The sequence below is a fragment of the Nelumbo lutea genome, chromosome 8, assembly GCF_056320005.1.
Source record: "Nelumbo lutea isolate HS-2025 chromosome 8, American lotus-T2T, whole genome shotgun sequence".
Lineage (NCBI taxonomy): Eukaryota > Viridiplantae > Streptophyta > Magnoliopsida > Proteales > Nelumbonaceae > Nelumbo > Nelumbo lutea.
The window spans coordinates 18,672,874-18,688,983 of record NC_142691.1 but is presented as its reverse complement, the minus strand read 5'-3'; the positions used below and the strand labels follow the sequence as shown (position 1 = coordinate 18,688,983).

Here is a 16,110-nt window from a genome sequence, read left to right as displayed (position 1 = left end):
AAAAACGACAGCACCAAATCCAAAACCATAATTCTTGATTTTAGCCCTGCACTAGACATTGTCGTAACAAAAGTAAACTCTATTTGCTTTGTCAAGTTTTTAAAGGAAAAGTTGCGGGTTCTTTAATGGTTCAAGCTGAAATTGGATAGACTACCATACACCCAAACAGCCATACTTTTAAGGGGTTGGTTTTAGGCCTGCCTAATGTCTGAAACTGGTCAAAATCCGAAACGCCCCTTTTATTTAGAATTTCGGGGCCGGCTGATTCAATACGATATGCCCGATATAGAAATTTTAAACCTTGATTTTATTCACGAACGACAAAAATAACAAGTCCTTCAGTACAGAAACTCCCCTAAGGCAATAATATTTAATCACATTTTAGCTTGCAGCATTCCACACCTTCCTTCTTATTGCTTATAAAAAAATAGCTCAAATACAACACAAGCAATATAACTCGATTTGTTCACGACTGCCAAACACCAAGGCTTTTACTCTTGATGAAGATACAGTTTATGGAATATAATCCTCTTACTGCCAATTTTCAGCAATTGGGGTTCATGATTTTCGACTCCTAACAGCAGCCGCTCTTTGAGAATCAACTGCTTTTAGCACTGTTTCTCCCATTTCTTTGCATCCTACCAATTTCTGAAGACAAAAAATTGTTGTCAGTGATAGAAGAACACGAAAATAAAGTACTAGAGAAGAAAAAAGTTTGGAGGTGCTGAATGGACGAAACAAGCATGGAGCCTTGAATGTTGGATCTATGTTTAGTGTCCAAATTCTTTCAGATACTTTTTTAATCTTAGAAACTAATTCACATTTTCTTTGAATATGACACATCGCTCAAGATATAATCTTGGCTTTGGAGACCAACTAGACACAAATGAGAAAAGGTCGTTCACAATCACTCTCAAAATATCCAAGCTATATGACAAAGCAAACGTCCTATCTAATATCATTACCAAAGTAGGAAACAATCATTGTATCTCCACAATCTTTCTATACTCCAACAAACCCGATCTAGCCTATAAAAAATAATGGCAAGACCATGATAGCTTGGCCGTAAAATGAAAAAAAGAGACCACTGCTCAAAAAAAAAAAAAAAGCAAAAGGAAAAAACAGCCCCATGGGTAACTGTCAAAAATTTTAATGATGCTGGAAATAGTACAATGTTGTCTTAAACCCCAAAAAGTGCGGTAAGCCTCGGCTAACACTGTCCCTCATTGCCCCTTGTTTTGCCAAACCATCTGCCAGCCCATTTGCAGATTGCGGAATCCAATTCACTGCTACGCTCAATTCCCCTATCATCTTTTTGATTTTTTTTATCAGTAAAACAGAATCAAAATTTTATTTATTATGAGAAACAACAGAATACAACAAGTCGTGAGGAAAGCAAACCCATCACAGAAATAACTGCGCCCCCCCCCCCCAACTGAAACTGCAAATATGCCCAAAACATTTGTTATCTCTGAACCCCCTGCTTAGCAAGACTGTCTGCCAAGTTGTTAGTAGATCGTCTGACCCATCTAACTTGAACATTCATGTCTTTTGCAAGTCATTTAAAGCATCGGAACACATTTCTCAACTGCCAAGTCACTCCTATTCCTTTTTTAGTCATCCCACTACAATTTTTGAGTCACCTTCAACGATCAGCCTATCAACTCCCATTTCCTTGGCTTTCTCAATCCCACATACAGCTGCCAGAAATTCTTCTCTGGCTGAATCACCCTGCTAAATTGGACCTGAGAACAATGCACAAATAACCCCACCCTCACCTCTCAAGTACTCCAATTCCTGAGGGACCTGGGCTACCCATACTGCTTCCATCAAAATTCAGCTCCAGCCAACCGACCACACCTCTAAGACTTTTTGTTTCCTAGAGGTCTGCTATAGGCCCCCAAATCCTGAAAAAGTCCTCCATTTTGAAGTTCGTGAAGAGTTTCAAGGTCTTAATCCAATGATCCACACTAAGGGTAATGGTCTCTATCATTGTCTCCTCTCCTCCCTAAAGATTCTTGAATTTCTTTCTTCCCACATTGTCCAGACCACTACTGCTCTTGTACATCTCCACAGGATCCTGCCCCTCCTTTTTTGCTCCTAAACACAATAGGGTTAAAACAACCTCTCCAAACTGGCAGGAGGGAACCATCTGCAACTAAAAAGAGAAAAGAACCATTCCCAGATGCAGCAAACAAAGGGACAGGAGATTAAGAGATGAAAAGCAGTCTCACCGTTCAACTTACAAAGAATACACCAATTGGGGGACAAGGACACTTTGGCCATTTCCTCTTAAGCAAGTCACAGGTGTTGATGCAGCCATGGACAACCTCCCAACAGAAGGCACTAATCTTTAGGGGAATAGGAACGAACCAATAGGATAGGAGGGAGAGAAGGGAGTAGAAACAAGAGATTTGAAGGAATTATAGGAGAAAGCCCCAATAAGATAAGGGGACCAAAATTGGGTATCTCTACCCTCCACATCAAAGAAAATAGAGCTAAAAATGTTCAATAAGTTGGGTACATCAGGGATTTCCAACTCTCTAAGGTTTCTGGTAGAGCCCAAATTTCAATTCAGCCTAGAGGAAGAAGGATGATGTTGAATGAAATCAGCCACAACCCTATCTTCAAGGCTAGAAAGAGCAAAGAGGGAGGAAAGTATCTCTCAACGGAGATTCCCCAACCCAAACATCAAACATCCTCTAAAATCCTATCTTGTTGAGAGAAGCCAAATCATATTTTGCAAAACTAAGAAAACAAGGGAGGATACTATGTATAGCTTTCCAAGGTCCAATCAGAGTAGCTCTATATAGACAACCAGCATCCCATCCATTCCTTGATTGCCCATGAATACTAGACACAACCTTATGCCATAAGATCATGTAGGTTCCACTTAGCCATCCAATTACAACTCTTGAATCTCCTTCAACAACCAGAGTTTTGGTGATCACAGATTTTGCCTCTCTTGTGTCATGGAGAATTACACAAGTTTCTGCCTTGATTGAGTCTCCAATCTCTATAGGACCTGAGAACATTAAACTAACGTTTCCTTCCTCATTTCTGAAAAAAGGGCCCACTATACACTACCAAACAAGAAAGAAAAGAGAAAAACAAAAAAACAAAAAGAATCTCATTGTCTTTTCAAGACCCATGTTGCTTATCAATCAAAAATTGATCCATACTCTACTGTTAATTTAGATAATTGCATTAAAGCATGCTATCCTTCAGTTCTATGCAGTTTGCACCATAAAACCCAATATAGCTGGTCCTGAAGGAGACTAATAGGAAGAAGGAACTGAACAACTAAAGTACCCATCATTGGTCACCTTACACAAAGCAATAGCCACACCCTCATGAAACTTTGTCTGAAATCCAGGAGTGGGCTCAAAGCTCCCAAAAAGTTGAACCTGAGAAACCTAGAGCCCGTTTGGGTGGGCTTGTGCGGTGAATGAACAGCATTAACAGAGCTGATTCCAAGAAATAGCCACACCCTCATGAAACTTTGTCTGAAATCCAGGAGTGGGCTCAAAGCTCCCAAAGTGTTGAACCTGAGAAACCTAGAGCCCGTTTGGGTGGGCTTGTGCGGTGAATGAACAGCATTGACAGAGCTGATTCCAAGAAGCTGTCTACGATAGCTTCTCCAGAAAGTTGCTTTTTGGGCTCATGTAAACCTATTTTTTGCTTTCCAGATTTTTACCAAACTTCATGACTTTCTGGGTTTCTTGGCTCATACAATGCCAGAAGACGTTGCATAAAAGCCCTCCCAATTGGGCACCTAAATTGCAAAATGGGAAGCCAAAAAGCAGTACCAAGATGTCTAGAAAATCAGAGGCAAGATGGAACAGGAGCATACACTACCACCCAAAAGTTTTCCAATAGTCAACTAGTAAACGCCTGTCTTGGTCACCTTATGAAATTTGGCCTGAATTCCAGGAGTGACCCCTTCCTCTTCCAATAATCAACAAATTATCTACCATGCACCCTCATAGCAAGGATAAACAAGAGGAAGAGGTGATCACCCTGCTGTGCAAAGTATCGAGTGGATCATATTCGTACCCAAGGCCATGGATACATTGATATACACAGGGTTTGAAGGATTAAAAAGCTTGGGATGATGGGCATCCCTCTGAAGCTAATAATCCATAAGGGGTGTATTGTACCCATATCCATGGTCATGGATACATTGATATATACAGGGTTTGGGGGCTTTGAAAGTTTGGGATGATAGAGGTCATCCCTCTATAGCTGATAAAAAATAAAAAATGTAAAATAAACAAGGGTATTGGCCTCTATTAATATGTGCTGATACCCAATTTTTGGCATCCATTGGTGTCTATCGATGCTTTGATCTTTCCATGCACCTATAGAGCTTCCAGAGAGAAAAAGACCAAAGTCATACTAGTTCAGCTCAACTCATCTCAGCCTTAATCCCAACTATTTGGCGTCAACTGCATGAGTTCTATCCCACCATTAAACTCCATCAAGAGCAACGTTTTCTGTCAATGATAAACAAGGGAGAGAGGTTTGCTTGTTGTTATTAGGAGAGAGAGAGAGAGTTTTGTGATTGAAACTAAGACTACCCATGACTCCAATTCCATATGCTCAACCTATTGTTCAGGAGTTGTGATCCCCACCAACACAACAAAGAATGAAACTGAACTTTGATGGGAGCTTTAGAGGTAATCCGGGCCCTTCAGGTATATGGGGAATATTCGGAGATGAAAATGGCAGAATTGTGGCTATGTTTTCAGGGCCAATAGGAGTGGGGGACTCATTGAGAGCAGAGGTGATGGCCTTGCTTCAAGGTGTAAGATATGCCAAACAATTGGGATTACACCAAGTTGAGATAGAGGGAGACTCTAAACTGTCAATTGATTGATTGCAATCAGGTAAGTTGGGAGCCTTGATTTATAGACAGCCAGCCCATAAGGGAAATCCTCAATATAACAAGGGAGATTGGTGCTTGCTTCAAATGGACAAAAAGATCAGCTAATGGCTTAGCTCATACGTTGGCTAAACAAGGGACTGTAAGGGAGGGTATGTTCTTGGCAGTTTTGCAATAAAGATTACTGGGGACTCAATATCTATTTAGGGGTTGACAGTTGTACTTTATATTGTATTAATGAAGTTACAGTTTCCAATAAAATAAATAAATAGTTGGAAGCAGGACTTTTGGGCACACCATACTTGAGCAAGAAAAGGAGACTAATTTTAGCCTAGTCCTAGATAGAAATAGTTAGAAGCTGATAAATACAAGGGGTATGGGTAGACCCTAAGGCTGGAAGACTCAAGCTCAATTTTGATGGATGCAACCTAGGCAACCCTGGGGAATTTGGAATTGGAAGGGGTTGTTAGAACAGCAAGATTTGCCTCAGTTATTCTGGACCAATTAGACAGGGCATTGTACTAAAGGCAGAAATACGAGCACGCATTCAAGGTCTCAAGCTTATCTCTATGTGTGGATAGAAGAATTTAATAGTGGATTGCATGGATGCAAACTGATGGAGACATCCTTGGAGTTACAGGCCACTGGTTAGACAGGCTCAAGCATTGGGCAGACAGTTGAACAGCTTGCTCAAGTGGGTAACAAATGTCATGGCTGATGCTCTGGCAAGAACATGGCTAACAAGAGATTGCCTCCTATGGAGAGCACCTGGACCGGGTATGAATGTGTAAAATTTATCATGTTAAATTTTGGTACTGTCAAGGTCTGCCTTGTACTCCAAGCAAGGGGTAAATAGAAATCAGGTTTTCTGGACTGAATTGTAATTGGGTAGGGAAGTATTTTTTGATGTTTGGCCTCATTGGGGTTTAACTGTACTGGGGTTTCTTCACAATTGTGAATTTTAATCAATGAAATGTTTTTGCTACCAATAAAAAAAGGTCTGCCTTGTACTTTCCTTTTCTGCTCTGCTTTTGAGTAGGAAGTGTTAATTTCATGATTGAATACAAATAACTGTTATTGACAAAAAACATCCCATCATCTGAGGGACAATGCAGTGCCCATCATCTGGAGAATAATCTAGCATTGCACAAAACAATTCAGGATCACAAAGGATTGGCTAAAAGTTATCCGTCATACTGCTAATGGAGTTAAATGGAGTCCCACTAGTGAGGCAAAAGAAGCCATAGAACATACCTCACCTTTTTTTTTCAAAAGAAAAAAATCGCATGAATCTAAAGCATTTTGCCAATTTTCTCCAATTTAACTCGAAGCCTAAGTGCCTAACTTATGAATATAAGCAAAGAAATTCCAGCTTGTCCACTGACAAGATTTCTAGGTTATTGTCTGATCTCGAGACCAAAAGTGCATCAATTCCCAATATTCCTAACCATTTATTTAATTAGAAATAAAGAATTAAAACCAAATTACTCAGTTTTTGTGTTAAAATACTAGTTTCTTTGGGTTCAACCCACATGTATGCTGCCTTGAACCCTCAAAGAGGTTCAAAGCCTGAACTGAAGCAAAAAAGAACTCAAAATCATGTTCACAAGCAACAAATGTTGATCATTTTCTTGTTCTTTTTTTTCTTTTCCTGGGACAAAAAAGGGGCTCAAACTCTCTATTTTCTGAAATTCTTTTCTTTCTTCCATTTTTTAAGGATATGTTGATTTTTTTATGTTTCAAATGAAGTTTAATGCATTTTTTGCAAAGATTATAGATAGCCCAGCAGCAGTTTAAAGCTCAACTCAGCATCAACTCAGGCCAGCCCAGCTGCAGGATGCACCACTTATATTTTCTCAAGAAAGCTATGTCACACCAGGCAGTGAGCTCCCAGATGTATGAATTCTGTTATAGCTTCCCCGTCCAGATCAGATCTGAGATCATGAGTTCACTAAATACCAACATGATGGAGAAATGGCCAAATGGGATAGTCTTGAAGTTCAAATAACTCCTCTATTTCTGAGGAGGTTGGCTCTCCCTTGAAGAGAACCCTGTGTTAGGCAGTATCCTAATAGGAACATAGGAAATTACCCTAGGATTCATGGTTTTTATTAAAAAATAGTCATCACCTAGCCTAGCCAAAAAGAGAGAGCATTAAAAAAAACCTGAAATTACAAATTTGGAATAAATATGGAGGTTGGATGGGGTAGATTGGACACATCAGGTGACTTTATTTATTTATTTATTATTTTTTGGAGTTCTGGGGAGGTACTGGTTTAGGAAGGCATGAAAATATGCTGCTACTGAGCTACTCATAGAAGAATCTTGCCGCTTGAAAATGTTGATATTGATTATGATTTTTGTTTGAAATTATATAACAAAGAAGTGTCTTTTCTTATCGGACATTGGTTTAAAAGCCTGTTAGGTGGCCTGGAAGCGTACTTATGATGAATATGCTTCATAAGGAGTTCTTGTTATTCATTGGGTTCAATAGTTATTTCAGTGTCTTATTATTACCTTTGTGATCTCTTATCACCAGTCATTGTATCTTCTTATTATAGTTAAAATTTCCCTTTAATAAGAAAACAGATAATAAAGAAAGGTCTTTTCCAGGTAATAAACTTCTGTTAGTGCTTTGTTATACTAATGCTTAGACCTAACCAATCAAGGATGTTAGTAACTTAATCTTGTTTTCAAGGAAGTTAGGACTATTTAGATTAAGGGAGGAACATAATTGAGTAAACTAAAAGTACATATACCTTTCCAGATGAGAATATGTCACCCGTTCGAAATCCTTTATCCAAAGTCTCCATCACAGCATTCTCAATTCTCTTTGCAGCATTTTCTTCCCCTAGGCCATACCTTAAAAGCATAGCAGCACTAAGCACCGTTGCTAGTGGATTTGCCTTGTTCTGCATAATAGGCAAGATATACTAAATTGTCAACTTCAATTACCCCCCAAAAAAAGCTAATTTCTGATGTTGTACTAAACAGCTGAATCTCATTGTTAACTGGAAGAAAACACAGAAAATGAAGCAAAATGAACCTTCATCTATGTGATTCAACCAATTTAAACATGGCAATGTAGGTGCGTAGAACCCTAAGTCACCACAATTGGATGGACTGAATGCGCAGAATGGGATGGAACCATTGGAGTGCCAACTTTGACAAGCTCCAAGATTTTGAACCATGAACAGTGTTTTAAAAGTGTATGGGCCAATTTGCGCCCGAGGCGCAAGGCAAGGTGTGCACCTTTTTGATGCAAGGCACAAAAATACAAAAAATGCCAAGAAGATTAAAAAAGCAAGGCATACACCTTTTGAAAATGCTGCGGCTAAGACCTAGGCACGCACATACCCTAAAATGTGCCTCACCTGCTCTAGGCGCATCTCAGATGGGAAGAAGAATATGCACAGCTCCTATCAATAAATAGGTCTATTTTGACTGGTGTTTTCAAAAGCGCAAAGCACAAAAAAAGTGCAATGGCCATTTTGTGCCCAAGGCACAAGGTGCAAGGTGCAAGGCAAGGTGTGCATCTTTTTTAAGGAATACACAAAATTGGAAAAAAATATAAAAATGCAAAATACAAAAAAAAGTAAAAAATCAAAATAAATTAAGAAAATATTTAAAATAATATTAATTAAAAAAATTCAAACTTTAATTTTAAACTAAAAGTTTTAAAAAACCAATCAACTCAAATTAAAATACATAAACATAGCATAAAACATATTCAAAGTGAAAAATACAAAATAAAATAAAAATAGCATAAAAAACATATTCGTGCATGTCAAACTTTTTATTTCTTTATTTCTTTCCAATTGCATTATTTCAAATAACTAATGTGACGTTAAAAATATTTCATTCCTGATTCTACGAGCCACCTTTATACCAAGCCCCTCGAGGCAAAGCCCAAACAAGTCCATGTTCGCTTGCTGTGCTCGCTCACCGAAACTCAAGAATGAAGAGCCCCCTTATTTACTAATGTTGTCTATTCATTAATCCTGATAGAATATAATTTAGAAGATAATTAAAATTTCAAAATCAATTTTTTGTAGGGATTAAGAATTTAAAACCCTAACATGGATTTGTTAGGGCTTGCTTCAAGGGGGCTTGGTTGGGGGTCTAGGGGCAGAGCCCTTGGCCCAACCGCTAGGCTTAAAAATAGCAAAAAAGCACAAATTTTGAAAAAGGTGCACACCTGGGCTGAAGCGCAAGGTGTACCAGGCGCATGCCTTTCGAAAGTGCTGCACCTGGGGCCTAGGCAAGCCTTTTAAATCACTGATTTTGACAATAAATTGGTCTTATATAAGTGGAACATCAAGAATTTTATGAACTGGTGGTGGCTAACTTTAGACAGCTATTGTGACTAAGCAACAACCACAGGATAAATAAATGCATTTTCTTGTAGCAATGAGAAATATGAATATAACAAGAGTATTACCTGTCCAGCGATATCAGGAGCAGAACCATGGATAGGTTCAAAAAGTCCAGGTCCCTGCAGGAAAAGCACGGAATCAAAGATAGTAATCTAAATAGATAATACAAAAGGTATTAGAGTTCATTCAATTGTCACGAGAAAAGTTGGGAGGCTTTTAGACAATGTATATAATACCAAGAAAATAGAATTTTGAAATTGTAAAAAAAAAAAATCTAGAATCTGCAAATACCGATTCACCAAGACTTGCTGATGGAAGCATTCCTATACTCCCAGTAAGCATTGAAGCCTCATCAGACAAAATGTCACCAAAGATGTTGTTTGTCACAATTGTATCAAACTGCAATAATTAAAACTAAGCCAGCATGAGATACTGTCTTCCATCAAGTTTCAAGATCAAAACCATTTTCTATCACTGTGCACAAAACTTTTGTTATTCTGTTCCTTTCATTGAACTTCCACAACCCCAAATGTTATAAGTAGAGAAAGAACAATTAAATGAAATGGAAAGTTTTGTACCTGCTTTGGATCACGAATAAGTTGCATTGCGGCATTGTCAACATACATGTGTGAGAGCTCAATGTCTGGATATTCAGAGGCAACCATTGTCACTCTTTTCCTCCATAGCATTGATGCCTGCCAATTTCCAAATGACATAAACTTATTTAGTTTCTTTTTTTGTGTTTTTTGACTATGTACTTATCATATGTTCCTACATTAGCAGTACAAAGGAACCAGTTACAAAACCATGACGGCAACCATCTTTTGGGGGAAGACGAGAATGAGGGGAAGTCCTAATGTAGGGCTGATCATGGACCAGTTTGGGCATATGGGCTTTCCGGGCCTAATGAGCAAAGGGTTTGGGCCCATGATATCCAATAATAAAAAATTAATTATTTAAATTTTTTTAATTAAATAAAATATAATACATGAAAAAAAACATGGCACAAGCTCAAGTTAAATTGGGCTTTGGGTCCATGAACAAAAAAGACATGGGCCTCATTTAATTCCTAGAGTTGGTTTGGCTTGGCTTACTTATCCTTTTATAGATGAAGGCAAGGCCTGCCTTCCCATTCTTGAGCAATGTGGAACTTGGAACAATATTAAATATTGAGTGCTACCATTGAGTGTTTTTTCAAGTCCCACATTGCTTAGGCAATGAGAATGAAGGCCTTGCCTTCATCAATATAAAGCCTTGCCTAGGAGGACAATTCACATACTTGAGTTGGCTCTAGTGTTCACACATGAAATATAACATATGAAAAATATATACAACAAAATATAATATATAATATGTATAATATATAATGTATATTTAAAGATATATTATATCATATTACAGGCTGGGCTTGAATATTTGGCCCAAGTCCAGCCCAGAATTTTTTGGGCTTGATGCAGGCCCAATCCAGGCCCGGCTTGCACACAAAAACCTGGGTCCAGGCCCAGAAATTTGCAGGCTGGTTCGGGCTGGGCCAAGAATGATCACCCCTATCCTAATGGTAGACAACTCATAGAATGGCTAAAACAGCAAAGGTGGGCATTTTACATGGTAATCACACCCTATAGAATATGTCTGTAACATGGAACATTGACTATATATAGACAAGGTAGGTAACACAAGATGAACAATCAAAACCAAAATCCAATTTCAACCAATGATTTGCTGCCTGCACAGCAGAAAATGACAAGAATAAGCCAAGATGTTTTCATTATTGGACATAAACTCCAAAACACCACTGAACTGTTTTATCCTTTTGTGTTATCTGCCAGCCACTGAGATAAGATATGTCAAGAATTTTGGCATTTTGAAAAACGCATTGGGGTATAATTATATGGAAAGGGATTTCCAGATTTTGAAAGGTTAGGCCATTACCCAATGTATTATGCAACTCACGGAATTCTAGTAAACAAGTTTATGGAACTCTTCAAAACTTCTCCCTATAGACATATAGGACCCATGAAAAGACACCAAGACAAAGTCAGGCATCTTTTCATGAGTCCCACCTGACCTGTAAAAAAGAAATCTAAGAGTTGCATAAACTTATTGTTTACTAACAATGCACTATATAACTCAGCATTAACAAATAAAAGAGAATCCTATTAGCTTTTTAGAACACCAAGTTTACATTCTTAGCTGTTCTTTTAACATGTATCACACAATGTATGAAAAGAATGTACAAGCAAAGAAGATCCCCAATGCTTAGAAAATATTCACATAAAAAAACCTATTAGCTTTTTAGAAGACCAAATTTACATTTGTTTAGAAAATATGCAATGATAATATTTCTTAGCTGTTCTTTCAACATGCACCACATGATGTATGAAAAGAATGTACAAGCAAAGAATCCCCAATGCTACAAGGTTACCTCCAAAACATTTGCCTTGTCAACAGAACATAGTTTTCCACGTCGCTTCCGAGCAGTCTCAAATGCAACACGAGCAATACGGTCAATCTGATTGCATTTCTAACAATCTTTAGTACAAACTTACAACAGAAAGGTATTACAAAGGGGGAAAAAAGACATAAAAGAAAGAAGATTTCTGCATAAACACCAAAGGAAAAATAAGGAGTAACATAAAAGATTTATTACAATTGAGAACACCTGTGGAAGAGACATCAGATTTTATGGTTACAATGGGTCTTCACCAAGGTTTAGCATTGAGTCCTTATTTATTTGCGCAAATCATGGATGAATTGACTAAACATATTTAGGAGGTCCCACGGTGCATTTTGCTTGCTGATGATATCATTTTAATTAATGAAACTAAGGCTCAGTATGGAAGGAGTACAAATACAAATATGTACAATATAAATACATACAAAATAATACAAAATGTAAGGTTTTGCACTCTACATATTTGTATTTGTACTCCTTCCAAACTGAGACTAACGAAGGATTAAATGCAAAGTTAAGCTTATGGACAGATTTCTTAGAAATAAAAGGTTTTAAATTAAGTAGGACATGTATGGGAGTGCAAATCAAGGTACACTTAGGATTGGAGACCAAGAGATAACTCAATGTGACCTTTGTTGGAATCTTGGTTTGATAATTCATAACATGGGAGAGATTGAAGAGGATGTCACATTGGTCATCCATATAATTAGAGCTGAACGGGCAAAATGGAGGGATGCATTTGGGCTGAGTTTTGTGTGATAGGTGAATACCTCTTGATTAAAAGGAAAAATCTATCAAACAGTTGTAAGACCAACTATGTTGTATGGTGCAGAGTGTTGGATAGGCAAGAAATATGTCCAAAAAATAAGTGTGACAAAACTGTGCATATTGAGATGGATGAGTGGAAAAACTAGATAGAATCAGAAATGAAGTCATTCATAAGAACTTAGAAGTAGCTCCAATAGGTGATAAAATGAGAGAAAGTAGACTAAAATGGTTTGCAAGAATATATACAATCGAAACTAGGAGAATTTTGAAAATATGATACAAAATACAACAAAAGGACACAGCCATCTCAAGTTCTGCTAATATAGGAGCACATTCTAAAGAGTGACATTAAATGAAATTAATAAAACTTATTCTTTTCATATTACCAAATTTCTTTGTTCTTTTAGTGTTACTTTTTACCTTTTGAAAAATAACCTGGCCCAAGTTACCTGGATCCCAGCATATCAAATAGGGAGAAAATGATAACTGGGCTTTATCTCAAATTCATTTCACTGTGAGGACTGAGGAGTAAACACCACTCAATCTAAATAGCAAGTGGAAACTGTCTTCCTTGCTTTTTCCATCTCAACATGAAGGCAAGCTGAAATTAGACAGTATTGCTAAAATGGGTAGTTTAATGGCATAGCAACTTGAATTTGGAAGATTGACAAGAAAAGAAAATGAGAAATTAAATGGTATATTTTCTAGATTATCAATAAGTTTATTAGGTTAATTTCATAACAATAATAAACAAAGAAAAAAAGATCACATCCAAAATCAAATTTTTGGACTACCAGGGAAGTACCCGATCAAAGTTCAACCGTTCTGGACAATCATAAGAAATCCATATATGCATGCATTAAATTCTTCACTTACAATTTTGATCAATTTCAGATATTGAACATTATCTATCTAAATTGGATTCGGGATATCTTTTAAATGGCAGCCCCTATATGGTTGCCAAATATACAAACCTGTCAATATCTCCAGCATACAAATCAAGAAGAGAGAGATAGCCATTTCCTGTCGTAGTCTACTCCAAACTTGTGTGTTATTTGTCTAAGATGTTTTTCAACAGATTGTTCGTTTATGGGGGCATCTCTATGATGGTAAAAGCCTGCAGTTCTTGAAACGATCAGTTTAGATTATATTGTTATCTGAAACCATAACTTTTCATAGAAGTAAAATACTAATTGCTTATTTTGTTTAAAAAAATATAAAAATGTTGATTTTTTTTTAAATCGTGAAATGACCTCGTTTCTCTTTTTTGTTGGCATTCCTATCATGATCCCAATTTAGATGGCAAGCCTATGTCAGCAGTAAAAAAAAATCATTTCACTACATACAGTTACCAAACACCCAGCATATTTTCCATTTAAATATGGTCAGTACAGGACAAATAATTTACATATGAGACAAGTAAGCTGTATAAGACAATTCTGTCACCTCATAAGTAGCGTACACCTCGGTGTTGAAACCAATCTTCTCACCTTTCTCATTTGTTCCAAAACCCCTTGGCTTTCCAAAATAAATTCCTGGTGACATGAAAGAGAGAGAGAGAGAGAGAGAGAAGAAAAGAAATGGTGAAATTTTCAATACAATAGTTGTTATAAGTTATTTAAAAACAGCAGTATTGTCAGTAACATATAGAAATCTAACCTCCAGTAAGCTCTCTGACAACCATGAGGTCAACCCCTTCAGCCACCTCTTTCTTCAAAGTTGATGAGTCAACTAACTGGGATTTTAGCAGAAAAGAAGTAAGCATATAATAGTTAAAACAGCATGTTATTGTAAAACAATCTTCATATGTAATATATCCCTCATTATCAGGGGTGCTGAAGATAAAAAAGGGATTCTTGTTTAAAAAAAAAGGGTGAATATAATCAATATATGCAGTTTTTTTTATATCAGAACGTTTTTATATTAATTATTCTCTTACGTGGCTACACGCTCATAATAATGTTGTTATTTGTCATTAAGAAATTAAAAATACAAAAGAACAAGAGAAACATAATCCAAACTAAAAATACAAGGACAATATGTGATATGAACATCCATGTTTAAGTTCCCATTTGGTTGCAATTAGGATAACTTGGACCATTAGTTAATTCAAGAAGTTCTTCATTAAACTATGATTTGGGCAGATGATCAAATAGCCACACATCAGTAAATGGTGCCAAGCACCAAAGCATGCATCCTCTTGTCTTTTCCTATGCATACAGAGTCTGAGTTTTAGACAATGAAATCTAAACCAGTGCATAACTGCATATATGGAATATACATTTGCTTTCCCTTTGTCCCTCGCAAGTCTCTAACTGGCTAACTCCCTATATCTCGCAGCACAAATATGAATTTAAAACTTTGAAAAATACAAATGAACATAATATCAAGAACTACAGAGTCTACAGACAAACTAGTCCCGGTTATTTAAGAAAAACAGGAAGGAAAAATGCGACATTTATTACTTGTGGCATAACAGTAGCTGGCCTCAAGTTTGCAAAGACCCCAAGTCCCGCCCGAAGCTGAAGCAAACCCGTCTCTGGCTTCAAATGTTTCTCATTATTATCCCACTTATATCTACCAAAAAAAATCAAATTCGTGGGAAATTTATATTGAAACTTAATTTAAAATATGAAAACAAATATAAAACTAATAAACTCAAGGAACAACAACTGAGAAAAGAAAAATTCACCCTCCAATTGCTCCGAGAAGAATTGCATCAGATTGCTTAGCTACCGAAAGTGTTTCTTCCGGCAAGGGAACCCCAGTCAAGTCTAGCGCAGCTCCACCTACAGGCATCTCCTGAAACCTAAACCCGAATCCTGGAAAAATAAATACTCTAATAAGTTGATACTACACCTTCTGAAACTCTAAAACCCTAAACCCCAATTAAACATGGAAAGAAAAAATGAACCTCAATAGAAGAAGCTTCATTGTACCTTCTTGGGATCCTACGAGCTTAAGGACGTCTTTGGCGACGGAGATGACCTCGGGACCAATGCCATCGCCGGGAAGCAGAGTAATGGTGTAGCGTTTGTGTGTTGAGGTCACAGAGCACTGAATCCTTCCGCATTTTGGAAGGCAAGAAGGTCTGGAAGGAACTATGGCCCTGAACGGCCTCACATTGAACTGCAGAGAAGCCATTGATCGACTCCGCCGTGTCAATTGCTAGAAACTTCGACATCAGTTTTATTACAGGCTCTAGGGCGTTGTCAGTGATGTCGACGGGATCTCCTGAACCAAAATTTGTGTACAAATCCTGAGAGCACAGCATCCATCCGTACATAAAGAATATCTCCCCGTGAACTTCACACACGAGTTCGGGAGATATCCCTGATGGGCGGAAAGATGCTGTGCTTTAAGTTTGTACACGATTCCTTATTTCAGCAGAATAGAAAAACGGAAAAATTATATATTTTGTGATTACATGGCATAATTTATAACGCTCTTCTACGGATGATTTGTAATTTTTATATGATATATGTACGGGGTGGAGTTGAAAATAAAAACTGATTTATAAACTAGATTTTATGCTTATTTCAGTTTTAGAAGGTTAACCGCAAATTCGATTTCTGAGGTGGAGGGATCGGTAAAAATCCCCAATTTCAATGTGTCTTGAACGAGTC

General features: G+C 37.4%; 1 protein-coding gene across 1 annotated transcript; it reads right to left on the bottom strand.

The window, feature by feature from the left end:
- Window positions 1–286: 286 nt before the first annotated feature.
- LOC148843125 (3-isopropylmalate dehydrogenase 2, chloroplastic-like) lies at window positions 287–15,644 on the bottom strand. The gene is made up of 11 exons (XM_088957603.1): window positions 15,424–15,644; window positions 15,177–15,306; window positions 14,950–15,061; window positions 14,144–14,219; window positions 13,931–14,019; window positions 11,687–11,773; window positions 9,840–9,956; window positions 9,553–9,660; window positions 9,327–9,380; window positions 7,645–7,797; window positions 287–648 (listed from the first exon to the last, which is right to left on the bottom strand). The coding sequence occupies exons 1-11, from the start codon at window positions 15,626–15,628 to the stop codon at window positions 559–561; spliced, it is 1,221 nt and encodes a 406-aa protein (XP_088813729.1). The 5' UTR covers window positions 15,629–15,644; the 3' UTR covers window positions 287–558.
- Window positions 15,645–16,110: the final 466 nt, after the last annotated feature.

What these genes read in the sequence shown, in the direction of transcription:
- LOC148843125 (XM_088957603.1), bottom strand. Translation starts at nt 15,628, where the DNA reads ATGGCTTCTCTGCAGTTCAATGTGAGGCCGTTCAGGGCCATAGTTCCT. An exon ending in CTTCTCGGAGCAATTGGAGG is followed by an intron (nt 15,062 to 15,176) that starts GTGAATTTTTCT and finishes TTTTTTTGGTAG; the next exon opens with ATATAAGTGGGATAATAATG. An exon ending in AGGTGTACGCTACTTATGAG is followed by an intron (nt 11,774 to 13,930) that starts GTGACAGAATTG and finishes AAATGCAATCAG; the next exon opens with ATTGACCGTATTGCTCGTGT.